The sequence below is a fragment of the Tamandua tetradactyla genome, chromosome 2 (genome assembly GCF_023851605.1).
Source record: "Tamandua tetradactyla isolate mTamTet1 chromosome 2, mTamTet1.pri, whole genome shotgun sequence".
NCBI classification, from domain to species: Eukaryota; Metazoa; Chordata; class Mammalia; order Pilosa; family Myrmecophagidae; genus Tamandua; species Tamandua tetradactyla.
Genome location: NC_135328.1, coordinates 115408006 through 115435582, shown reverse-complemented (window position 1 = coordinate 115435582; position 27577 = coordinate 115408006). Strand labels below are relative to the sequence as shown.

The 27577-nt window shown below is 36.8% G+C and overlaps 1 protein-coding gene and 1 long non-coding RNA gene across 6 annotated transcripts in view; one reads left to right on the top strand and one right to left on the bottom strand.

Annotated features, from left to right (window-relative positions):
- Positions 1-27577, top strand: part of NTRK2 (neurotrophic receptor tyrosine kinase 2) — a 371375-nt gene that overhangs the window by 37579 nt on the left and 306219 nt on the right. For all 5 annotated transcript variants that reach the window (XM_077148538.1, XM_077148537.1, XM_077148540.1 and 2 more), the window contains exons 2-7: positions 183-257; positions 371-442; positions 4911-4979; positions 7790-7944; positions 24844-24980; positions 25500-25632. In XM_077148538.1, the coding sequence (XP_077004653.1) occupies positions 183-257; positions 371-442; positions 4911-4979; positions 7790-7944; positions 24844-24980; positions 25500-25632 (641 nt within the window). The remainder of the gene's footprint in view (positions 1-182; positions 258-370; positions 443-4910; positions 4980-7789; positions 7945-24843; positions 24981-25499; positions 25633-27577) is intronic.
- On the bottom strand, positions 8405-9313 carry LOC143673703 (uncharacterized). The gene is made up of 3 exons (XR_013170536.1): positions 9235-9313; positions 8979-9089; positions 8405-8528 (listed from the first exon to the last, which is right to left on the bottom strand). It is a non-coding gene; the product is annotated as an uncharacterized LOC143673703 (long non-coding RNA).

Sequence of the window (27577 nt, the reverse complement as noted above, 5' to 3'; positions counted from 1 at the left end):
TATTTCCACTTTGGTCAAGAAGACCTTCTCAAACCCACAATGCCAAGGCCAGGCTCATTCCTGGGAGTCATGTTCCATGTTGCCAGGGAGATTTTCATCCCTGGATGTCATGTCCCATTTAGGGGAGAAAGTAGTGAGTTTATTTGCAGAGTTTGGCTTAGACTCTCTCTGCTTTTTTGCAGTTACATTGCAAATCAGAAAAGATTAGAAATCATCAACGAAGATGACGTTGAAGCTTACGTGGGACTGAAAAACCTGTGAGTACTCAGGACTTGCATATATTATCTCAGAGATTTTCTTGTGCTCTGTTACGGTCAGGTGAATGTTCACTGGTTGGTTCTAATATGCCTACAATTTTGTGTTGTCATAGGACAATTGTGGATTCTGGATTAAAATTTGTGGCTCATAAAGCATTTCTGAAAAATGCCAACCTGCAGCATGTGTGAGTAAAGTTTGATTCGTTTGTTTCCCAGGACACAATCTATTCAACATTTTTCTTTCCTCTGTTTGTTTTCCTTCCTCTCCAAAACTAAACTCCCCCCTTTTAAAGTCAGTGTAGCTGTGACAATAGTTTAGAAACATTTACTTTGATTTTGTTAGATTTCTGAATAGCTGCAAAGGGGTACTTTGAACAGCCTGTTTATTCTCTTTCATGAGTTTCTGGGCCATTTCCATCTTGGACAGAGCATTAGGCCAATGGCAGGGAGTCTGATGTGAAAATTATGTCCTGATACAGCATCTTTGATTCTTTCCCTTGGAAGCATAACATGCTCCCTGGAAGACATCAAACTTATTGGCCTTTTTAGGAAACTAAAAATTGCTAATGTTCCCTGCTCTCCATACACACACCCAATAGATGTGCTTTTGAATCTTCATTTTCCCAAAACTATCTGCCATGGACTGATAAAAAGGGAGAAAAATCAATTATGGGGCATGCCAAAGGTTCGGATGATTATTAATAACATGAATAAATAGTATGAAAAGTCATGTTGTTGGGTCATAGACTGAAGTCTAATGGAAATATGGGAAAATAAGAGCTACTAGATTGCTTGCTGCTAAATCCTGTAATATGATGGCACTTAATCAATAAGGTGTGGCCTTCTTGAGAGGTTTCTTCATTAAGTAGAGGATCACCCAAGTGAAAAACATCTGTGTACCCTAAGGTCAGATTAGATTGATGACCACCCTTTGAGTTTTCAGTGGGAGATTCTGACTGAGGATTGTTGCCTAACATTCACTGACCGTTTTGTGTTTTACCACATTCTTTTTTCAATGATACCTTCCATGCATTATAGCTTATAGTTTTATATAAGACTCTCCCTGCATTAGCATGCTTGATGTTTATGACAATTGGTAAAGAAGATCTTTTTTTATTCCCATTTTGTGGAAATCAAATAGGCTTAAGAAGTTCTGAGCATTTATGCTTCCAGGATTCACTCTTTCAGCCATGTCTTGCAAAAAGAGCATAGGAAATTAAATTGTGTCATTCCTGTAATTAGAGAATCAGCCCTTTAAGGTTTCTCCTCTTGCTTTTCTTGGGGAGAACAACTCCCCAACTGCATTCCACACCAGTTGTAAAAGAAATTGATCTCAGAGCAGAGGGCCTATACACTATATGTAGATTTGTTGATATTAGGGAAAACCTTCATTTCATAAAGTCAATATTGCTACTTATTATTTTATGGGTGGCACTAAAAGTCCCTCTTCAAAAATAGTCTGTAAAAGTAAGATATAAAATTTTCAACAAAAATGTGGTAAAAATCCAAGGAACTTTTATTAACACATTTCACTTAAATGCTTTTGGCATCATCTCTGAAGTCGGTTTGCCTGTACAAATCTGATGTCTGCGTAGGCCTTGATAGCATAAACAAGAGAGAAATTGGATAGAAAAAGAAGGCAAAATGCTCTAGTGCAGTCACTTAAGTGTAATTAATGACCTCAATGGGTAAGTTCGGGTATTTTCATTACAGCTGACCTTAGACCTAAATTACTCAATGACCACATTTCACTGACTCTTTTACATCACTTTTCTTAGTGTTGTGATTTGTACATTGGGCTATGGTTAATTGCAGCTATATTAAGAAATTTATTTATTACTTTGCAATGCCTCTTATATTTTCCCTATTTTATTATTGCATATTTTTATATGAATACCAAAGCCACCTTCGGTATTTTTCTTGGTATTATATGGTAGATGATTTCAGCAGCATTCTTTGTGCCGTACACAAAGTCAAATATCTCCCTTTGTCTCCCAAAGAGTTATCATTTGATTTTTCAATATCCAAAGAGTTATCATTTGAAAACTGGAAACTAAAAGGACAGCCACTGGGCTGCCCACTCACAGATAAAACTGCAAAATCTCTGTTGCTATGTGCAGCCATTGTCAAATAGTAGGATGGAATGAAATTAGGCTACTACTCTGACAGCTTTGAAGATGTGGGAAAACGTCACTAAGCCTCATATATTCACATTTGCAAAAGGTTTCCAATTGCGAAAATATGAAATTAAATCAGGTAGCTTGCCTTTGAGGATGACAGAGAGAGAGAGGAGGGAATCAAGTTATGTGTCTGCCTTTCCTGAACTTAATTCCAGTCCCCTGAGCGACAACTCCATCTCCCCCGATTTTCCACGTGTAAATCACACTCATACCTCAAATATCAACACAGAGGGATGAAAGAGATTAAGAAAATATTAAGGAAATGTATATAGAAACTGTTTCTCTCTACTCCTGGAATACTCTGATCATCTCCCCAAGTTTTCCCAACCATATAGAAATGTGCACAAGAGCATTCTATTGCATTTCGGATTTTATGGATACTCTCTTATCACTCATCCTCCTACCCATATTTGTGTGGCCATCCGGAGCCCCTACGACCGTTCTCTGAGTTTGTTTCTTAGTGCCTTTAGTGCCCAGCCCCAAGGATTCTGAGAAAAGCCAGTATTGGGCCTTCCAGAGGCTTTACAGAGGTGCTCCTTAGCAAAGTTCTATAATCAAACAGTAAGAGGATTGTTGCTTCTTTTCTTCCCTTCCTCCTCTTTCTTGGCTTTTGGCCCCAGTAATAAGTGTGGTTCATAAAACTCATTTTGTTCTTTGGCGCATCACCCTGCTCTGTGCTGGGCTGCTGGCAGCCTGACAGAGGCAGCTGCTTCCAGAGCCCACACTCAACTTGCTGACGGCAACAACCTTTAAAATAAGCTTCCTCTTTCTTTTGCCTCCTCTTTCCTTCTTCTTCAGGAGGAAAAGCGAGTTTTTTTTTTTTTTTTCCAGAAGGATGGGGATTTCTTATGAAGCTGGAAACATCTGTGTCCCAAAGACTGTGGAAAAGACAGGCAGACTGACTTCAGTTTATTATGCTCCAAAGCAGCCCATTCTTAATTCACATTCCAAAAGAAATGATTTATGTGGGCACATTCTACAACTTCCGGGCGGATTAGTTTTCTCATGTGGGTGAGCACTTGACACTCACTGTGAGAAAGAAGATGCAAGTGTAGAAGGAAGGGTGGTATTCTTGTGTAGGTAGGGGTTTGGATGCGTGGAAATCTCAATATAGAATTCAGCTGGGAGTTAGACACACATTCTTAAATTATGACACGCTAAAGCTGGTAACTTCTTTATTCATGGGCTGATGAGCCTTAGCTCATGCATTACCTCTTAGGTTTTAACCCCTTGCTAAGATGACTGCTCAGACACAGCAGAACACTTCAACCGATGATTTCATTGGGTACTTATTATTGAATTCCTGCCTAAGGGTTCTAGCATTGGACATTTTTTAAATAAATTCAAACAGCAAACAAATTCACCAAGATTATGGCTGAATTTCCCAGCCCACAGTCCCATAGCACTCACTGATCATTGGAAACCTCCATCCATTGAATGAATTTGCATGTTTGGAGGGGATCAGTCAAAGTCATTACTATTATTTTTTTAATCACAGACAAACCATCTTTTCATTGTCTGGTTGGTTTAAATCTCAAGATGATATGCTTTCAGAATGGTTCAAGATGAAAACGGACATCTTCCTTTTCTGTATCATGTCATCTTCTGACCAAAATTCCTTCTCTGCACATGAGGCCAGCATACCCAACATCACATTTATTCCAAACACCCAGCTTGACATTTTGTTTACTTGGCACTTACCGTGAGCAAAGATGTTTCTAGGGAATAGTTCTCAGTTAGGCCACATTGTTTACTCTGTAGGGCGAACCACAGGTAATTTCTGTGTTTGTGTTCCTGTGCGTGGCTTCCAATATCTTTGATTTCTCTCCAGGTGGTAGGTTAAAAAGGGATTGGGCACTGTGTCAGCCTGTTGCAGTGTTTTTCATGTGTGTTTACTCTTAAAATGCAAATAAAGACTGATTCCTTAGAGGTGTTTGTTGTGGAATTCCCCAGTTACCTAGAAGTCATATATAGACAATCTCAGCAGAGTTTCTCAATCAATAGATTTGTTGTTTCCTATAAAGATATGTTAAATTTGGTCAATATGCAGAGAGTTTTGTGCCTTGTAACTGCAAAATATCTATGCCACCCTTTAGTTTTAAAGCATTTTCCCCCCTCATCAAGTTTCTAGTCTTTTATGTAGTTTCCTATTAATTGAAAGTTCAGAGATCTCCAAGAGGTATATAAAGGCTTTGAATTGACATATGGAAGATAAGTTTTGGGTAAAAAAGAGATTAAAATAGATATTTTAATTTAAAAATGTGCCCTCCCTCTTCCTAAGGCAAGGCAGAATTGTAGAAGAGACTGGTGGAAAAATTAAGCTATCCCTCCAGGTGAAAGAAAGAGAATATTGGATCTAAGTAAGGCGTTTAAAATAATCAAAATTATATTTTGAAAAACAATCTCTGTTTGAATACTTTAATCCTGCAATGTAACATTTCAACTTCACATTTAATGCTTTTATTCCTTTCAGCAATTTTACCCGAAATAAACTGACAAGTTTGTCTAGGAAACATTTTCGTCACCTTGACTTGTCTGAGCTGTAAGTAATGATTTTCTGTGGCATTTGGGGAAAATTTTTCAAAGAAAAGTGTGGTTAAATATATTTTTAAAAATGAGTGATGATGCAGACCTATTTTTATAGCAAAATTCTAGAAAAATGCTCTCTCAAACTTTGACTTCTTGTCCTAGAAATTGCTTGATGGTTTGTTTTGTTCTCATGAAAACATGATTCAGTAATAAAAATAGATACCTTAATAGAAATATATCATTTCTGACGAGTTTTAAATATTATTTTTACATAAATGATTTGTTTTCTAATGACGGGAAAAGAAGAAAGAGAAGGGAACTTCACATTAAATGGTGACATGTTCTGTCCAGGCCCTAAAGTAAAGCAAACCCATTCAAAGAGAAAATAATCGTCTCAATTCTTATTTATTGGAGGAGAGGTATCCCTTCTCCCTACCCACCCATCTTTGTGAGATTTTTCTTCTAGGTCTGCCACTACATTCAATATTTATCCGTCTGTCCTAATTTCTTCTGCTGTAAAATGATAGGAAAAATATTGCAATGTGTTGATGACTAACAGCCAGCATTTCCAAGGATGCTCAATTCTTGGTGTTATCACCATGAAGCAAGCATGATCTGTCACGATTCTTATGGGTAAGGCATTCGAAGAAACCCTAAGGCAGAGGTCTCTGAGGTTAGAGAAGGGCCCAGGTGAACAAGGCCTTTGAATTATAGGCAATGACTTTTGCATAAACTAACCGTTGCCTGGATTGACTTGTAGGGTCCTTTTACAGTAGTCCATCCTTATTCACAAAGAAATTGTACAGATTAGAAAATGCCACTTGAGTTGAGACTGACAAATTAATCAGTAGTAATGGTGGTAACAGGGCTTGGCAATTGGCAGTTATTTGGAATAAAATGAATTCAGGGAGTTGAAGCACCTAGTGTTTCTTCCAAAGATTAGGCATGAAAAACCAAAACAGGATATGGGGGCTAGAGTAGGATATTCAGTGTAAAAATTCTGGTCCGCACTGAAGAAGACCGCTGATGGATTAAAGACTAGAGCTCTGAATTCAAAGTCACTTGTCCCAATATCCTCCCTATAGCATACTTAATCAATTCATTAAAAAAATGTTCGTTGTGCACCTACTACAAATCAAACAGACGTAACACTTGCTGGAGGATACAAAGAAAAAAAATTTCTGTGTTCCGGGAGGCTGCTGTCCAGTGGAGGAGATGGAAACCTAAAAAAATATGTGTTGCCCTCTACCAGTCATAGAAAAAGGAATTTGCAGAGTGAGCTGGAGGAAGAAACAAGGTGCCTGCCTGTGTTATGTGGTCAAGGAGCATGACTACAATATTTATAGTTGAAAGGTCCCTTCACTTTTTGTTTTTACATGGGCAGGCACCGGGAATCGAACCCGGGTCTCCAGCATGGCAGGTGAGAATTCTGCCACTGAGCCATCTTCATACCTCCTTCACTTTTTAATGCCTTCTGCCTATTCAGTTATGCTTTATTTTGAACAAGACTCTAGCTTTTCATGTACTTAGAACACAAAGGAAATCTTCAGTGAGTAGGGCTTAAACGAATTGTGTGCTTCTCCAACATTGTGTTCCATACCCAGTAGCATCAAATCCTATTTTTGTGTTGTCAGAGTACTCAGAGGTAACAAACAGACACAAATTAAACAAGTCTGCTATGACCATAATTTCCCCAGAGAAACTCCTAGAAAAGTCTCCAGGGATGCTGGAGATTCTTAGAACCTGACCAGAAAACCACAGGAGTACATGATGTTGCAAAGCCCAGGTCCTGTCCTCAAGGAAATCTCAAGTATTGTGGTTAATACCAGATAGAGCCTATGTAACAATTTTAAATGGCCTCGTTTAAAGGCTCATTACCATAAATAAATAGGCCACTGAGTATTATAAATAAGCATTTAAAGATTTTCTTCCTTGTGGTTTTTATTCTCTTCTTGAAGGCTTCCTCTTTCACTAGTCTCTGGGCTCAGGAGTCCAGGCTGCTTCTCTGAGGTTGAAACTGTAACCTCTCTTTGTAGTCCCTCCCACAATGGGTTAAGCACTCAGTTCAGAGCTCCATTGCCCTTGCTCTCAGAAACCCTGAGCCTGCTCTGTGTGTGTGTGTGTGTGTGTGTGCATGCACGCGCAAAAGAGAGAGAGAGAGAAGGTCAAAAGGCCAAAATCTCTCTTCTAGGCTCTCTCACACATTCGCTCCAACTCTCCTGTATCATTGAAACTGGACTTTGGTTGTACAGTGCAGCAGGTGGAAATGCAACCTTTTGATACTTATGTTCTTTCCTTAGCATTGTACTTGCAAGCTTGTTTCTAATTAAGACAAAATTGTTTTGCCCCTGTTGAAGTTTGACCCTACCAAAGGATAATACTTATATTTCTAGCCTGGTCAGAAATACGTATGTGAGAGTTCCTGAAAACTTGTCATTGGTCTTTTCATTTAATATCTTCCTAATTGCTATACAATAACCATGATAAAATTGCTACAAGATCTTATGGTCCCGTCTTATGAGATATCCTTTTCTGTCCAATATCATAACTATTTCTGTTCTTATCTTGCTTCTCCTGTTGTTTTGTACAGTCTTACATAACTTTGCTTCCTTTAGTTTGTACGATGGTCTTTGCACATAGCAGCTCAGATAGTATTAGATAAAAATACTATCGAATAGTAAGTACTGTCATGCTATGAAAGTGGGTATGACTTCCAAGCATTCCTGGCTAAAGAGAGTTCATAATTTTATAGGATTTCCTTAAAACTGGTATAGTTAAAATGAAAAGAAGAGCCTAATTGGGCTTCATTTTTGTTTCATGTAGGATTCTGGTGGGCAATCCCTTCACATGCTCCTGTGACATTATGTGGATCAAGATTATCCAGGAGGTTAAATCCAGTCCAGAGACTCAGGATTTGTACTGCCTAAGTGAAAGCAGCAAGAATATTCCCCTGGCAAACCTGCAGATACCCAATTGTGGTAATTTACTTTTAAATCAATGAATTATAGTTGCTATTAATTATTCTAATTACCTTGTGTGGTAGAGAATCTGGAAAGATTACCGCTGCCCAGATTTTCTATGGTGTGCCACTGATGTCTCCAGTGACTGCAGATTTGTGTGCAGTGTGGAGAAATCAGCTGGGAACAACTCTGCTGAAAATATTTGCAAGTAGAAGACTAGTTCTGAGTAGATGATTTTAAAGTGCATAAATTAAAACTACACTGTTCACTCCTTTGTTACTTTACCTATCCATCCATCCACCTACCCATCCATCCCTCTAAAAAAATATTTTCTTAGCGTGTGGTACTTCATTGGTCACATATATAGTTGGTTGGTGCTTAGCCCCTACAGAGGGAAGGATCCCACAGTGACAAAAGTGCCCTGGCAGCACGAGAAAATGCAATTCAACCCAGCACACTCCCTGAAGCTTATCTTACTGCCTGATGACTGTCTCTTGATGGGACACCATAGACCTGCCACTCGAGGTGCTTTTCCTCTTGACTGGGATTTAAAATTTCCTTCTGTTACTATCGTCCTCCAATCCTCTCCTCAGCAGTTTTACCTCCAGAAATTAAAAGGGCACCGTATGAAAACATCGTAGGTCCATGTGAGTGCCATTGTGTTTACAAGGAAGAAAAACCTAATGTACTGGTTCGGATTTTACCAGTGAGGGCTTCTGTGACACACCTCTATAATAGCCACATATGCTTATTATTCTGCCACTGAAATTTTAATCAGTCAACCAGTCCATCAGTCCACAAACAATCATGGTTATTTTCTGCCCTCCTGGCTGGCAACGCAGCAGCAAACCCTAGAACACGTGATTCTTGTCTGCAAGCAACAAAAACTTACCTGTAGCACCCAGATCATTGTTTTCAGAAGATTCTACTGTTTGAGGTCAATTTTTATTTAAGAAATATATAGCTGCTGCTTACTCTTAATGAAGTATGTAATAAAAGTCAAGACAAGTGTTTGTTTCTTACCCCAAGGGAGCTTAGAAGAGAGCACTTACCCTTCCCGTGGACTCTTCTGCCACAAATAGGGTCCTTTGGCTTCATGGCTTTGGAATGGAGGAGTCAAGCTTTGTTCCATCACCAGCCTTCCTCAGGTTTCTAGCCAATATCTAAAAAAAACCAAACAAACCCACACTTTTAATATATATTAGTTTCCTGATTGATAAGAGGGTGACTGTTCTGTTCTGATATAAATCCATTCCGCTGCAAGAAATTGCCTAGAGGGAAAAGAAATTCAGCACTGAGTCACTTGACCTTTTGGGCAGCTCCCAAATCCCAATAACTCTTGTGACCACATTGGTTTCTTCAACCACTGAGAAGAAGAGAGAGGAAGTGGCTGCTGACTATTGAACTGATTTCACAAACCGCTTCATAATAGGCATTTTCTTTGCCCCTGCCTCAGACAGCCCACTTATTTATTTATTTTTAAAACAGTCCATTTAAAAAAAGAAAAGATTTGGCTATATTGTCTTGAAAACATTCAGTAATGCCCCTCAACCTTCACGTGTTGGAGGAGACAGATAAGTAAGGAGTGAACAGGTCCTAATTTTTTCTAATAAGTTTGCCAAATTTCAACAATTTTTCACCTCTTTCCTTTAAGTTAGTCAGTGAATTGTGTGTGTGAGAGTGGGACTTTCAATCCACTCTCCAGAGAGCATGCAGTTTGATTGATTGATTAGAATTGAATAGAAACACATGCAAACATTCACAATTAATTTCATTGTAAATGAAGATTTTGAAAGAGCTACATTATAAAAGAATGTGCCAGATGAACCGACAGACTTGTTTTTCTCTCACTTTAGAGTTCTTAAACTTTTTTATCCTTCCCTGTTAATTTTTCATTTCTTTCAAAGGATTTTAACATATTTATAGTTACACAAATAATATTGGTACATTTTGCTGTAAATTTTTTTTCTGTATTTCACAAAAAGATTGTCTTCTTCTTGCTTGTGACCATTTCAGGCCAGTAGCCATAGATCTATCATATTCTTTTTAACCATTGCATGGTATTTCACGGTAGAATGTATCATAATTATATTAACTGTCCCGCACTGATGAACTTGTGGATTATTCCCTATTTTTGATTATTATTGAAGTGTTCACTGAACATCTTTATATATGCTTTTTGGACCTATGTACAAATGTTCAGATTTCTCTAGGGCATGTGGCAGGGATCAGAATTTATGGTTTATGTAGTGTGCATATTAATAATTGGCCATACCAATTTATAGCCACACCTCAAGGAATGCCAAGATATTCATATTTGTTCTTTCTTTAAAGAAATGGTATGCCATTGCTTTTTAGTTTGCAATTTTCTGATTGCTATTGAGTATTGTTTTATATGTTTACTGAACATTTGTGTTTATTCTTCAGTGAATTGCTTATTTATCCCTTTGCCCATTTTTCTGTAAGTTTTTTCCCTATTCCTTTTCTTCTGTTAATCGTGTTTTTGTTTAGCTTTTTCCATAATGAAAAAGTTATAAATTTGAAAGTTATAAATTATATTTCTGTTTTTAAAAATATACTATGCCAAAATAGCTACTGCACATCTTTTAAACAGGTATTTTCTGTAAGTGACTAGAAATAACCAGTACCTCTACACCCACCCTGCCCCCAACAAGGCAAAAAAAGATACTTTTTTTTTTTTGCATGGATAGGCACTGGGAATGGAACCGGGGCCTCTGGCATGGCAGGCAAAAAGTCTGCCTGCTGAGCCACCATGGTCGTCCAAAGAAAAGATACTTTTTATCCCCTTTGTTTCTTCCTTCCTTTTCTGTTTGTTACCAGCTGGGATTTTTATTTTTTGTTACTTAAAATTTTTGAAGATTTATTATTTCTGTGTATAACATTGTTTCTTGTATCCTACTATTTTCTTTTGGATTGGCCCTCTTTTTTACTGGAGTACATCCTCTATTCTTTCAAAGAAATTTAAAAGGTAAATTCCACGCTCTTGCCTGGCAGAAAAAACCTGTATTTTTCCTTTTTAATGGAATTGGCTGAGTATAAAATTCTGGTCTCAAAATAATTTCCTGTTACATCTATGAACATATTGTGTAACATTTTTTAAATTTCCACTACTGCTGTTGAGAAGCTTGATGTTGATTTAATGCTTGGTTCTTTCTAGGTAATCAATTATTTTTTTCCTCTAGAAGCTTTTAAGATTTTCTCCTTATCCATATTATTCTTAAATTTCCTCACAATGTAACTAGCTTTTTGTTTTTAAAATTTTATTCACTCTGAATTGCATGCAATGTGCCCTTTTAAGATGAGGTTTCATTTATTCAGTTCTGGGAAGATTTTCTTAGTTATTTGCTCTGTGTGTTCTTACCATTTATTCTCACACTCAGGAATTCTCATTAGATGGATATTTCAACTCCTGGCTCTATCTTCTATACGTTTCAACCTTTAAAAAACACTTTCTGTTTTGCTGAACTTTTGTGTTGCCTTATGAGAGAATTGGTCGTCAGTTTAGATGCTCTGTTTAAAGAATAGATTCAAGATTAGTTGGTTTTCCTTTTAGAAGTCTATAAATTTTAAAAGCATATCTGTTGTCACAGATTCATTAAGTTCATCTTACTTCTACCCTTTTTTCTGGGGGGAGGGGAGAGGGATGAAACATTCTGAATGGCGTGAGAGTATGGTCCTGCGTGTTTTATCATATTAAGTCAACAGTTCACCAAGGACCTTGGTCCTTGCATTTACTGTGTAACTGGTAATTCCTTAATTTTTCATAAAAAAGAACTCCTGGGTTTTCGTTCCTTTATGCGATGGGTTGTCTTAAAAGCGTCCTCTTTTAGTATTTCATCATACAGGTTTCATATGGAGAGCACAATTTTGACATTATAATATACAAATATGCATTCTCTATGGTGTCCAGTGTATTCTTCAGAAATCATAGGAATTGGATAAATGATTGCTGAATTGATCAATTAATAAACACATCGACCATATTATATTAATGATTAGATCAAACCATATATTTTAATAGAATGGTGACAAATATATCAGTTAATTAAAAAGAATCTAAATATTTATATATTTTTAACCAAATTATTCCATATGTTAGCATTTTATAGTTCCCTTTTAAATTTCTGTCATCAATGTATATTGTGAGACTGTTCTTGGTTCTTTTTGCTTAAAGCTTATTGATTAAGCGAGTGAGGAAGGACGGGCTGAGAAGTTTAGCTGTGCTATTCCCATTAGCAGCACAGTCAGAATGCCTCACAATATTTTTCTAACAGTCCCCTCCTGCTGTGAATTACTGTAAATTTATTCATGCTGTGAAACATGTTATGGTCTGTTTCTCCACCAGGCTCTTTTAAACCTTAGAAAAACTTTATTAATTGCAAAACCACAAAACATGTGCATGTAAACTTTCCACGTTAATTGGAATAATGGGGTATCAAGAATACTGACTTTGAAGACTGAAACTGAATCACACAAGTGAAAATGAAAAAAAGAAGTTATTTGGTCAGGCTGTGCTACTTTCCCATTCCATACTTCTTTTTGTATTTTTAAATGAACTTATCACCTAGTATTTAAAATTTGTTTGCACTCAATTCCTGTATACTTGGTTGATCTTTAGTTATTAGTCTTATAGTACATGCCTTTCAATCATCTTTCTTGATTGGATGGGATTATTAAAGAATGCTGTACTTTATACTTTAATTTTTTTATTCTGTTATTGTTCTTTAAATCTTATCTGAAAGAGAGCTTCTTAAAAAAGTGTACAAAATGCTCTGTTCTAAGTAGACTTGTAAAATATATTTAAGAACGACAGTATTCCTCTGAGTCATATCAAAACAATTCCTCAACTTATTTTACTAGTAACTGGTTACCATGGAGAACGATAGCCCCACTGTGAATTCAGGATGGTAAGTTCAGCTGATGGTTGAAACACTAGGCAGTTACTATATAAAAACTCCCTTAAAGGACCCATGGATTAAAATCAGACCTGCCTTTATTATCCTTGTTATTTTTAACTACAATCACAATTTTCCGCTTTTTTTTAACCTTTTAACTTTTAGGGTAGAGACCCCTTAAGATATATCAGCAATACACTCTATGATAGTGAATGGCAGCTCATAGGTGTACAGGGAGTAGAGACCCAGTTCCATGAGTTAAATTGATGGTTTAATGGTTTGTTTTTAACATTTACTTTTGGTTTTGTCCATAGTTTGTAGTCTATGAGTCTCTTTAGCATATTTGCACATATTCCTTTTTTCGCTTGTTCTTTAAACCGAAAGAATAAACTGATAGCAATTCTGCTCCATTAGTATTCATAGAAGATTAAGAGGAGATGCTACATTTATGGCTTGAGTGTAAGTTAGATTGGTATAAAACATTTTCTTAGTGTGTTAGTTGGATTGATTATTTTCTGAAACACTTTTACAAAGTTGGCTTTAGTTTACTGCTATGTTTTATTTTTAGTAAAGAGCAGGTTTTAACTAAAATAAAGTAAGGCACATGTAGACTCTTGCTTTTCTTTATCGTTTTAGAATGCCAAACGAGCCTCTTTTTTCCTAAACTGTCAGCTGTTTAGATCTTTGAGTTTAGAAGTTTGGTGGCTGCTGTCACTGTCATGTCATGGCTCACAGAAGCTTAGAAGCACAACTTCCAATTTGAACTTGGAAAGGCACTTTGCTAAATTTTCTGTCATTTTTGCAACCAGGTGTAAAGCCGCCACCTCTAAATAGGTCAGGTGCATTCTGGCTTCATTTCTTGTTGTAGGATAAATCTCTTTATGAAAACAAGAAATAGGAAGATATGGCAAGAAAATAAAAGGGTAGAGGGGAAGGTTATGGACTTTTAATGTTCTTTTGAGAGAGAATTAAGTGAAATTTCATCTCTTTATTTGCTTTATGTCCTTTATGAAATGCACAAAGAGAAGTGAGAGGAGAGGAGATAGCAAGCAGAGAAAAATATAATCCACATGAATATGTTGATATACTCAGACTGATGATCTCTCATGAAATGAACAGCGTTCAGAATCATTGAAACCAAATGAGAAAGAACACAATCTTGACTTACTGGTGAAAATTTTAAAAAAGCCAAATTGATCTATCTCATTGATCACAAAACCTATTTAATAATCTTAAGTGATGAAGGGTTAGTTTTCCTCAATTATTAGAAGGCGAGGATACAGACTCTGAACCAGTGATTGAAGGATCTAGTCAGTATGATCGACTCTAGAGAAACATGTGCTGTAAGAGAGGTGTGGGTGATCCCAAAAGAGAGCGGTGTAGTGGTTAAGGCCATGGAAGGAACTTAAGGATACCAGGAAAACAATGAATAAACAATATGAGAGTCTAAGTAAAGAGATAGAAGTTTAAAAAATATACCAAGCAGGGATACTGGAGTGGAACACCCAAATGACTGGAATGAAAGATCCCTGGGAGGATTTCAAGACCAGAATGAAGCCAGCAGAAGAAAGAATCAGTGAACTCGAAGACAAGACACTTGAAATGAATCAGGCTAAGAAGCAGAAAGAAAAAAGGAAAATGAAAAATAGGCTAAGACGCTGTAGGATACCATCCAGCATACTCATATATGCATTCTGGGAGTTCTAAAAGGAGAAGAAAGAGAGAGAAGAGCAGATCGGATAGTTGAAGAAATAATGACAGAGGACTTCCCAAATTTAGTAAAAGACATGAATATGCACATCCACAAAACTCAGAGAACACCAAGCAGGATAAACATGAAGAGAAAAATACCCCATGTGCTGGTTTGAATCTATTTATACCTCAGAAAAGCCTACGTCTTTTAATACAATCTTGTGGGGGCTGACCTTTCATTGGGTGGGATCTTTTGACTGAGTTGTTTCCAGAGAGATGTGACCCCACCTATTCAACGTCGATCTTAATCTGCTTGTTGGAATCCTTTAACGGAGAAATATTTTGGAGAGAGATCAGAGATGCGAAGAGATAGAAATGCCCTAGGGAATCTAAAAGAGAAAGTAGTGTTCAGAGATGTTTTGGAGACAGCCACTGAACCCAGAACCAGGAGATAAGGGCTAGAAGACATTGCCATGTGCCTTCCCATGTCACGGAGGAACCCTGATGCCAGTGGCCTTTTCTGAGAGAAGGTCTCTTACTCTTGGTGACTTAATTTGGACCTTTTCATGGGCTTAGAATGGTAAATTAGTCACTAATAAATACCCATTTGAAAAAGCCAACCTATTTCTGACATATTGCATTCTGGCAGCTTTGGCAAACCAAAGCATGCCATAATATATCTATCACACTATCAAATGCAAAGGATAAGGAGAGAGTTCTGAAAGCTTCAAGAGAAAAGCAACATATTCGATATAAGGGTTTCCCAATTAGATCGAGTTCCAATTTCTCATCAGAAACCATGGAGACAAGAAGGCACTGGGTTGAAGTACTTAAAGTGAGAAAGGAGAACAACTGCCAATTAAGAATCTTATTTCCCACGAGACTGACTATCAAAAACGAGGAGAGATTAAGGCATTCTTAGAGAATCAGAGGCTGGCAAAGTTCACCACTGCTAGACTGGCCTTACAAGCAATGCTAAAGGGAGTTCTTCAGATGGAAAGGAAGTGACACTAGTCAGTGGTTCAAAGAAGCATACATAAATAAAGATCTGTGGTAAAGGTAACCATTGGGTAATTGTAAATGTTAATATTATTGTATTGTTTTTTATGTAACTCCATTTCTTACTTCCTACAGGTGCTAAAATGCAAATGTATAAAAAGTAATATTAAATCTATGTTTTTGGACATACAATGTATAAAAATATAAGTGGTAACAAGTACAAAAAAAGGTGGGGGACAGATGGGTACTAGAAAAATATATGTGCATACTATTAAGGTTAAGTTGGTATCAGACCAAATATAATTGTTATGCATTTTAGAATGGTAGATTTTAATCCAATGGTAGCCATAAGGAAAACAGACAAAAAGTATATCTGGATATAAATGACTCAATATGGTTCAATACAAAGAAGAAATAAATACAAAATTAGGCTTTAATAGAAGTAAGGAACAAAAAAGACATAAGATTTACAAAGGCTATGTGGCAAAATGGCAGAGGAAAGTCCTGTATTATCAATAGTAACTTTAAATGTAAATGGATTAAATTCCAGTTAAAAGGCAGAGATTAGCAGAAGAGATGAAAAAGTGTGATACAGCCATATGCTGTCTGTAAGAGACTTATCTTAACGTTAAAGATAGAAATAGATTGAAGATGACAATATATACCGTGCATGAAGTAACCAAAAGATAGCTGGAGTAGCTATGTTAATATCAAATAAAACAGACTTTAAGTCAAAAAACAGTTGTGAGGGACAAAGATGGTCATTATATTCTGATAAAGATGACAATTCAACAGAAAATGTAACAATTACAAATATAAATGTACTTAACAGCAGAGCACCAAAGTATATGAAGCAATTATTGACAAATTTGAAGGGAGAAAATTGATGGTTCTACAACGACAGTGGGGAGATTTTAACACCCCACTCTCAGTAATAGATAGAACATCTATCAGAAGTTCAAAAAAGAAGAGTTGAATGATATACTGAAGCCTATTACACCTTTTTTTTTTTTCAAGGAGTCTTTTGCCTCAACTGACTGCATCATTATCTATAATTCTTCTCATTATTTCCTTGGCTCACGACTCTTCTTTCTCTAATTTACTTCTTGGAATAATTTTTTCTTCCTGAAGGTTTTAACCACAAACTACTTTTGTAGTAATATCCAGAAAGTATCTTATATAGTTTTAACAGAGTTTCATACTATCTTCCAGACACAAGAGTCTCCAACTATCCACCCATGGGTGACTATGTTAACAAAGGTTATTATTCAGTGGAGACTGAGACTCTTTTGGTGGCATTAAAAGTGCTTTCTGGGGTGGGCCATGGTGGCTCAGCAGGCAGGAATGCTTGCTAACAGGCATATAGAGAGCACTACACCCAATGAATGCAAAAAACACATTCTTCTTAAATGGATCATGTACCATCAAAGAAAACCCCAGGACCAGATGGCTTCACAGGAAAATTCTACTAAACATTCCAAGAAGACTTAATTCCAACTCAAACTCGTCCAAAAATATTGAAGAGGAGGGAGCACTCCCTAACTCATTCTACAAGGCCAACATAGCCCTCATACCAAAATTGGATAAAATTACCACAAGAAAAGAAAACTACAGACCAATATTTCATATGAATATGGATGCAAAAATCCTCATCAAAATCCTAGCAAACTGAATTCAACAGCATATTGAAAGAAGTGTACACCATGATCAAGTGGGATTTGTCCCTGGTAGGTAACGTGAGTCAACATAAGAAAATCAATTAATGTAATACACCATATTAACAGAATGAAGGGAAAAAAATCCCACATGGCCATCCCAGCTGATAGAGGAAATTGACAAAATACAGCACACTTTATTGATAAAAACACGTAGAACACTAGGAATAGAAGGAAATTTCTTCAATACAATAAAGGACATATCGTATATGAAAAAAAAACCATATCTAACATCCTACTTAATGATGAAAGATTGAAATCTTTTCTTCTTAGATCAGGAACAAGGCAAGGAGGCCCAGTGTCACCATCGTTATTCAATATTGTGTTGGAAATTCTTGCCAGAGCACTTATGCAAGAGAAGGAAATAAAAGGCATCCAAATAGGAAAGCAAGAAGTAAAACTTCCCGTATGTGGACATAATATGATCCTGTATACAGAAAATCCTGAAAAATCCATAACAAAGCTCCTAGAGCTAAATGAACTCAGCAAAATGGCAGGGTACAAGATCAACACCCCAAAATCAGTAGTGCCTCAATACACAAGCAATGAACAATTGGAAGAAGAGAAATTCCATCCAAAATAACAACTAAAAGAATCAAATATCTAGGAATAAACTTAATTAAGGAAGTGAAGGACTTATACATAGAAAACTACAAAATGTTGCTAAAAGAGCTTAAAGAAGATCCAAAGAAACTGAAGGATAGTTCGTGTTCATGGATTGGAAAACTAAATATTGTTAAGATGTCAACACCACCCAAAGCAACTGATAGAGTCAGTGCAATTCCAGTGAAAATTCCAACAATCTTCTTTGCAAAAATGGAAAAGGCAATCATCAAATGGAAGGGTAAAGGGCCCCAAATAGCTAGAGGTATCTTTGAAAAAGAATGAAGTTGGAGGATCTCACTTCCTGATCTGAAAACTTATTACAAGGCCACAGTTATCAAAGCAGCATGGTGCTGGCACAAGAACAGACATATAGACCAATGGAATTGAATAGAGAGCTCACATTTATGGCCAACTGATTTTTGACAAGGCATAAAGACCACTTAATTGGGAAAGGCTAGCCTCTTCACCAGGTAGTGCTGGGAAAACTGGATCTCTGCAAAAATAGAAGGAAGATTCCCCCCACACCACACACCATATAAAGAAATCAGCATAAAAATGTATCAAAGGTCTTAATGTAAGAGCTAAAACTATTAAACTCTTAGAAGAAAAGGTAGGGATGCATCTTTAGGACCTTGTGTTAGGCAATGGTTTCTTAGACTTTATACCCAAAGCACAAGCAACAAAATAAAAAATAGATAAAAGGGACCTCATTAAAATTAAAATCATTTGTTCCTCAAAGGACTGTTCATGAAAGTAAAATGAAAACCTACACAATTGGAGATAATATTTTGAAGCTACATATCCGATAAAATATTAATATCCAGAATATATAAGGAAATCCTTCAACTTTCCTACTAAAAGGCAAACAACTAATCAAAACATGTTCAAAAGACCTGAACAGACATCTCTCCAAAGAAGATATACAAATGGCCAGAAAGCACATGAAAAGATGCTTAGCATCATTAACCATCAGGAAAATGCAAATTCAACCACTGGATACCATTTCACATCCATTAGAATGGCTGCTATTTTAAAAAATGGAAAATAACAAGTGTTGGAGAGGATACACACAAATAAGAACACTCCTTCATTGGTGGTTACAATGTAAAATGATGCAGCCACTGTGGCAGATAGTTTGGCCATTCCTCAGAAAGCTAATTATAGAATTACCATTATAGAACTACCATTCTGTTTCTAGATATATATCCAAAAGAATTGGAAGCAGAGATGTGAAAAGAGATTTGTACACCAATATTCATAGGGGCATTAGTCACAATTTCCAAAAGTTGGAAGCAACTCAAATGTCCATCAATCAATGAATGGATAAATAAAATGTGGAATAGGCATACAATGCAATCTTATTCAGCCATACAATGGAATAATAATCAACCATAACACAGAATGAAGTCCTGATAATGTGACAACATGGATGAACTTGAGAGATATCATATTGAATAAAATTAGCTGGAAACAAAAGGACAAATATTATATGATCTAACTGATTTGAAATAATTAGGGTAAGCAAACTCGTAGGGCCATAATGTAGAATATAGGTTAACATGGGACACAGTGGGGCTAGAGAATGGGAAGTTAAGGCTTACAATGCATAGGGTTCCTATTTGGAATGAAGGAAATGTTTTGATAATGGATAGTGGTGATGGTAGCACAACATTGTGAATGCAATTAACAGCACTGAAATAAGTATCTGAATATGAGTAGAAGGACAAATTTTAGATTGTATATGTCATAATAGAATTAAATTTTTATTAAAAAATTTCATGAAACTATACTACACAAATAGTAAACCTTAAGTTAAACCACAGACTTTAATTAACAGTACAATTATAAAAATGTGCTATCATCCATTGTAACAATTGTCCCACACCAAAACGAGGTGCTGATTTGGGGGTGGTATATGGGATGTATTTTGTGCGTGATTCTTCTGTAAATCCACAACCTCTCTAATAAAAAACAAATCCTCCAAAATCAAATGGAAAAAGTAAAACTTTTGAACATCAAAAAATAAAAATATATCATAATTTAAAGAAATATTTATGTACTCAAATAAGCTTGGAAAGTGTAAGATTGATGGAGGTTAAATGGGTTCCTGACAGCAGAATTTCTCAGAACTTCTGATACATAATGTGCATTTTCAGTGTTCAAGAGTTACAGCGTTTCCTATAGCTTTTTTTCTGTTTCTTTAATTTAGATCCTTTTACTCCCAGAAACTCACAAGAAATTAGAGCTCCACAGAACACACTTTGGGAGAAGTTTGGTGGACTCAATAACTGCTCAGGCCCCTGTTTGATTGAAGAAAAATAGTTGTAGAAACAAGTCTATTGAACAATTGTACAACACCTGCTTTCTGAACGCTTGTTCTTCAGAGGGTGGTCTGTAGAACTCCAGAGATGCAGAGACAGTACCACCTGGGAGCTTGTTAGAAGTGCAAACTTGGCAGGCTCCACCTCAGACCTACTGCATTTTTAAAAACATCCCTGATGATCATATGCACATTAATATTTTCAAAGCCCTGGTCTAAAGAATGTCAGTGATTGCACTGATGGCTGATGATTTTCCCTGAGATCTACAGGAGCACATGTCTTTCCTGAATCCAACCAGGACAGGAGATGCTGACAAGGAGGTGTCTGTCTGTCTGGAAAGTTGGTTAGTTCTTATCTCTAGTGAGGCATCCCAAATGTGAAGGAAGCTATGGCTATGATGCTTAGAATCAGATCTCATCACTGTGGTGCTCTCGGAAGCATTGCTGGGCATTTGCTCTGAACTTGTTCTGCTTTCAAATCTTATTAAGTCAAGAAGTAGTGCCTGGCAAACGGTTTATCCTGCCTTGGCTATTCATGCTTTCCAATTCATTTTTATTGTGCTAATTAAGCCTCAAGTGATATTTCAAGTACAGATTGTTTTTTCCATTATTGAATCTTTGGCCAGCATATTAATGCTGTAGAATTAATGTGAGTCAGATGCTTACTCATTTGTGGACGACTTTACATTTAAAAGATCTAGACTTGACCAATTTTGCACAGATTCCTTGGGAAACTGCTGTAACAGAGCGATACAATTTTACTGTAAACAAATAAGACTAACTCTTCCCTCAGAAATAGACACAAAATTATTTTTTTACATGACCCAGATTCCTAGATCATGGCTATGTCATCATGGTTATGGTTTGTGCTAAAATGTTTATGTGCAGACTAGGGGGGTGGTAGGGTGCAGTGGTGAAGACCCTGAGCTTGGGGTTCATATTCCATGTCTATATATATTTAGGTGACCGTGAAAAACATATTGACTTTTCCAAAACTCATGTTCTTCATTAATGAAATGAGGTCAAAACGTTTACATTCTGCTTTAGTTGTAAGGATTAAATAAAACAGTAATTTAAAAGCACTAGGCAAGATTACCTGGTTCAATAAATGCCCAGCAAATGGCAATATTACTATTACTATAATTAGACAAAACATTTTTAGAGCTGTTAATCATATAAAATTAGGCTTGAAGAAAAAAATGATATTAGATTTTATGAAGAAAATTAAGATTATGACATAGCATTCTCTATTGAGAATCTCTTTATTTTAATCTTCCTGTGCTCAGAATTTGCAAACTGTTGCATATTACAAAGGGTAGAAAATTCATTCCATGGGTTACTACTTGAGGTACTAAAAGGGGCCTCTTCATGCTTCGTTGGTGGGTCTGACTGGTGAGGGAGGTCATCCTGAAAACAAGCCCCATGGCAGGCCCCTACCTTATGGCCCCTCCAGAGCCTGCACATGAATCTATAAGGACAAAAGAAATGGGAGAGGACTCCTCAAAGTACAAAAATTTGGTTCTGGCAAGCCAGAAACCAAATGGATGAGTAGTCATTGAGGGCTACCAAGTTGGCAATGGAGAATGTCAGGGAGAAACTTAGTTTATATTATAACACTACTGCAAGGCTTGGGAAATGATAGTGAAGGTAGGGCCAAATGCAAAAGAATGCTTGAATGCCTGTAAGAAGCAATTAAACCCATTTTCATTCTGTACAGCCTGGGTGACTGCACCTCTGCCTCCTCAGATGAAAACTAGAGGTTTATTCTTTACAGCGGATAAAATAGAAGTTCTGAGGAACGCCAGGTAGAGGTTAGGGTTAGGTTTAGGGTCAGTGTTAGACTGTGGGAACCATAGAGAAAATGGGGAATTTACATACTGAATGTTGATATTTCCAGCCTTTTCTGCCTCCAGACAGAGAAAGGATGATCTAGAGAATTTGACCAGTCATTCCTGCAAAAATAATGTAAAGATAATAACATGAAGTGTGTCCCAATAAAAAGGACAGTTATACTGCCCTACAATGAAGCCAACAGTTGAAAAGCTTGCACAAAGTTTCTAGTACCTTGTTCTTAAAGATGTATGAACAGTGTTTGATCACCAAATGTATGAGAAAATCTTATAAAAAACTTATAAAATGAAAGACAAACTCAAAAATTCAAAGAGGAATAAAAGTTGCAAGAAACAAAATATATGTGGAGAGAAGAAAACTTCCAAAGAAATTATCATTAGTATCTCATAGAGCTCAGAAGAGATGTTGCATACGTACAACAAAACCAGGATATTATACAAAAGAACATCAGGCACACAAAAAAGAGCCTTGGACTCTAAAAATATGGCAGAGGAATGAAAACCTCAAAGGAAAGTTTGACATAAAACTGAGGAAGCCTCCTATGTGTAGAGAAAAATAGACAAAAAGATGGAAAACAGAAGAGAAAAGATTAGAAAATTGGATGGTCTGTTCAGAAGGTCAAACATCCAAATAATAGGAGTTCCAAATGGTATGAAAGTGTCTCATCATAGTTGAATTGGCATTGCTTTTTTAATTATACAACTATTAGTGGTATATCCTACAACAGATGTTGTCCTCAGTTAGGTGAAATGCGGTAACTATTACATATTATATGGTCCAGCTGTAAGTAGACCTTATAAGTCTATAACATATGGAAAGATGTGAAAATGGAGAGTGTATTGAATATGGAATGGTCATGTGGGGAAGGGCTGGCATTCTGTTTGGAAGTGAGCCGAGTTCTCATCTTCCATTATGGGAGATCAGTAAATGATGAATGCTAAAACAGGATCATCAGGGAGTAGCAGTGTAAGTATGGTGTTGAGTGACTAGGTAAGCAATACCGAAGGAAGAAAAGAGATGAGTTGAGTGCCTAAGAAACAGATAGTAGAACTGCACAGTCAAGGTGGGACTACTGTTTTTTATACAGTACTTTGAGTATTTTTTCACAGAAAATTTTGTAGGATTATAGTCTCTTTGAACTAGGTGACCAGATTAAAAAACAAAAGAAAATAGAATACTTTTTTTAAAGTCCCCTAGATCATACCACTGACTTCAAGGAGGTTTTTTTTGTTTTTTACCAATTAAGCCCATTTCTTCTATCTTGCCTTGACAATTTCTTAACAAATTGGAAAGTCCAGTCGTCACAGAAGTTATCACCAAAGACTAGAGCTGGAAGAAATCTGGGGAGCTTTCTAAGTGAACTGCTTCGTTTTATCGAAAAGATGACATCCTGAGAGAGGAGAAGTGACTCCGAGTAGTCAGCCGGAAGAAGCCAGGTCTACCCTCCAGGGTCTAAAGTTCCTGGTTTCCTGTTCCAATGCTTGTTCCTGTTTACTGAACTGCCTCTTGACCATTGCTATATGTTTTATTGCCCCTGATAGCTCAGTTCTTAGGAGCTCAGAATTACATTTTGCAGCCCTTTCCCCCTGGTGGGAATGTCATGAGCCAGACACTCGACAAACTTTGTTCTGTTTGATTTCAGTAATAAAACCCAAGGCTTTGGATGGTGAGGGCTGCACCATAAAAGAAGGGTTTACCCATAGTAACGTGAAGATGGTGGGTCAGATACTGCTAGGTAGGTGGGCAATTGCAATTTAACAGCTGTTGAAGATGAATTGCCTTTTCCAACTTTGGGGTTACTCCAGAGTTAATGATGTGTCTTAGTTCCATGGGACACAGCTGTTGGGGTGGATGCAGCTACGAGCAGAGTATCTGATACCAAGGAAGTGACCAGCCTGAGTTGGCAGGATCTGACATACTGTTACCATTCAGAGACCCATCTTACGTAAAAATTATTATAATTCTTTGTGGTTTAAAGAGGTGTGGACAACCAATAAATGTGATTAGTTCAAGAAAGTACTAGCAGGAAAAATAAAGAAAAGCTAGCTTTTGAAATGCAAGAGTATAAAAGTGATGCTTTCCAGAAATTAAGTTTTATAATTTCATCAGCTAACACATACATTCTCCAGATTTTTCAAAATAAAGAACTTTTCAATGGAGTAAGGGTCCATATAACTTTTTTCAGCATATCGTAAATAGGATGACCAATTTTACCCACATTGTTTAAGTGTGACATATAGTTTTGAAACATTTTAACATTGTGGCGGTTCAAGTCTCATGTCTTCGAAAAACGTTTTAAAAACTACATTTTCTCCAATTGTCTGGCTTCTTCAAAATCTAGGTCTGGTAGTGGATCTGATTCATAGGACTTACTTAATGCAAAAATTGATGCATCTCATGCTTCTGTATTCTTGACTATAAAAAGCAGAGGGGAAGAGTCCAATGCCTTTTTATGTGTAAAAAATTGGATTAGCGATGGTTGAACAGAAAACGTAGACATAGTTCTATAAAATAGAATTTTTTAAACAAAAAGTTATTCTGCAATAATATTTTCAAGATGTGTGTGAAATCTTTTTCCAAATCTTATTACTAAACTTTTTTTTTTTTTTTTGGTCCTCATTAAATCCTTAGAGTTTATCAACCTGGCACTTCTTCAGTTCAATATAAGTCAGCCTCAGAAAGTGAATAACGCTTGATTTTAAAGCATGGGACTACAAAGAGTGTTCTGATTATTGCTGTCCTTTTTTTTAATTGCTATTCTTTTGATAGTGCATTTAACGATGTGTAGATGTTTCCATTTACTTTTCTTGTTCCACAGGTTTGCCATCAGCAAATTTGGCTGCACCTAACCTCACTGTGGAGGAAGGAAAGTCTGTCATGTTATCTTGCAGCGTGGCGGGCGACCCCATTCCCAATCTGTACTGGGATGTCGGTAATCTGGTTTCCAAACATATGGTAAGGCTTGTGTTTTGTCTTTGTTAACAGAGAGACAGCAAGGATGTCTCAGAATTTGGGAGACTGTTAAACCTAGTGATGCTCATTTAATGTTTCATAGACACATGTAGACATTTAAGGCAAGCTTTTGATAAGCATTTACTTTCTATTGATTCTCAATGAACAAAGACGAATTGATGGATTTTAGTTATGTATACCCAATAGACCAAAGAGGCTCTGTGTCCCTAGTGAGCTCTTTGTGTCATCATGAGCAAGGTGAGTGACTCTCCTTGTGGTCTTTTCCCTTGGTGGAAGGTAGGTAGGAATTCAAAGAGTAAATCAACTTCTCAGAGTAAGCAATTGAAACCTGGTGAAATAGAATAACTACTGATTTACTCCTTTCATTGTGCCCAGTTCAGGCAGGGAAGCTTCTCTAATGTATGCATTTTTTTTCCTCTAGTTAAGAGAAGAAACCCCAAATCTTGTCACTTGGGGATTGAGTCTAATAAAGATTATTTTTGTCTGTTAATTCATTTGTAGAATGAAACAAGCCACACACAGGGCTCCTTAAGGATAACTAACATTTCATCTGATGACAGTGGAAAACAAATCTCTTGTGTGGCAGAGAATATTGTAGGAGAAGATCAAGATTCTGTCAACCTCACTGTGCATTGTACGTAATCAGATTGACATGTGTGTTTAATAGCAAATGCTCATGTGCAGACTTGAATCTGTCATTTGGGCACCTTGGGTGCTGTTGAAGTTTGTTTTTAAAAGTATATGCAGTGTTTTGTGCACACTTAATTAAGAAATGTTTATCAGCCTCTTTCAGTTTGTTCTATTTCTGCTTAATTTCTCTTGCTCATGCATTGTCTCCTTCTTTTGAAGATTCTGTTAGTTCATCCTGTGCCTCCCCCCATCTTTTTCTGATAGGGCATGTTTTGAACTCTTCATCATGCTAGTAAGTTTTAGTTGAAATTCTGATAAACCAATTTCTAAGCGTTTTTTACCTCTGTAATGTAATGGGAAGCTTTAAAATTGTGATACCTAAAGTATTTGCTATCTGCTCATAAAAACCTAATTGCACTGTTGATAACGTAAAACCTCATTAGTTTGACATCACATTTCTGTGGGAAGATAAGAGGAATCTTGTTTAAATTAATGAAAACTATTAATACGAATAATAGCAAAAACTTTGCTATTTTATCGTTTTAAATTTCTCTGTAGACTGAAATTGAGATATAAGATACGAATGCTTCATAATTCAGCATACGTACATTGTTTTCCAGTATTCTAAATAGTATATCATACTGTATTACCACCCCAGATTGTGATGTTCAGTGCGAACTGGCATTCAGTAAAAATGACATATGCACTCCACATCACTGAAAATTTCTCAGCTGGCATGGTATAAATTAATGAGGTTTGGCTTTGTTTGGATTAGGGTGTGGATGAGAAACATATGAGTGTGCATGTGTTTAAATATACATACAAATTACACTCATGTAGACACATGCCCATAGTTGGTGTCGATATGCTGCTTAGTATCCATTCCTAGTACACATGACATTTAGTGTGTGAGTGTTGAAATGTAGGTGGCTGAAACCACCAGTCCTTTGGTGCTATTAGAACCATCCCTATGCCCACTGGGTACTAGATTCATAATTTCTCATCATTTTGACATATCAGTGTTATCCCCAAACAAATGCAACCAGTATCCAGCTTTATAACCTTAAATCAGTACCTCCTCCAAAGCTTAGGTTCCTTGAGCATGGTGGTTGGAAAAAGTGGGTTCTGGGCATGGGGTTTGGCTGAGCTGGTAGGTGTGGGGAAGGAAAGTGTGGTCCCTACCCACCCTGGGGTCCCTGTTGTGTTTGATTTGAAGCACAGACTCATAAGTTTGTGTATTTACATGTGCACCTTATAATGGGCACAGAAACGTGCCCCCCGTTGTGTTTAAATATAATTTGCATAGATCAAATCGTATATTAAGAGTTATTTTACTTTTCAAACCATTTTAAGGGTGCCTATAACAGATATTTGCTAAAGCAAACAATCACACATTGTAAATTTAGATTTTGCAATGTTGTATTTACTTAAGGTGAAGGACCTTGTTATATGCGTGCAGAGTTCAGAAATTCCACCTACTCATTTATGAGGAATTTTACTGGTATCTGGAAATCTTCTTGTAGATTATGCCAATTAATTAGGCTTTTAAAATCAGCTTTGCTACTTCTTTGGTAGGATTCTGGGAGGAGATACCTGAGCCAAGATAAGAGGGTAATGGCAGATTATCAGCTTTCTAATAAAGACAAACTTGAGTTTTGCTCAGTTAATGTCTATGTGGTCGCAATCAGCTGAAGGGTGGACCTTTATCTCTCCAGGTTTAGCTAAATGGTAGAAGGAAGAAGTCATACAGAATGTTAACAACTGACATAGCTATTGCAGGGACCCCACCCTGAAGTGAGTGTATTAGAGGACTTACTGGTTTCAGATTTTTTTCCCCTCATGTGATGAACACATACAATCAAGAGATCATAATGAGAAGGAAGAACTCCTGGGTTAGGCATTGGAAAACCCAGATTCCAGTTCCAGCTCTGCCTAGCTCTGTAACTTTG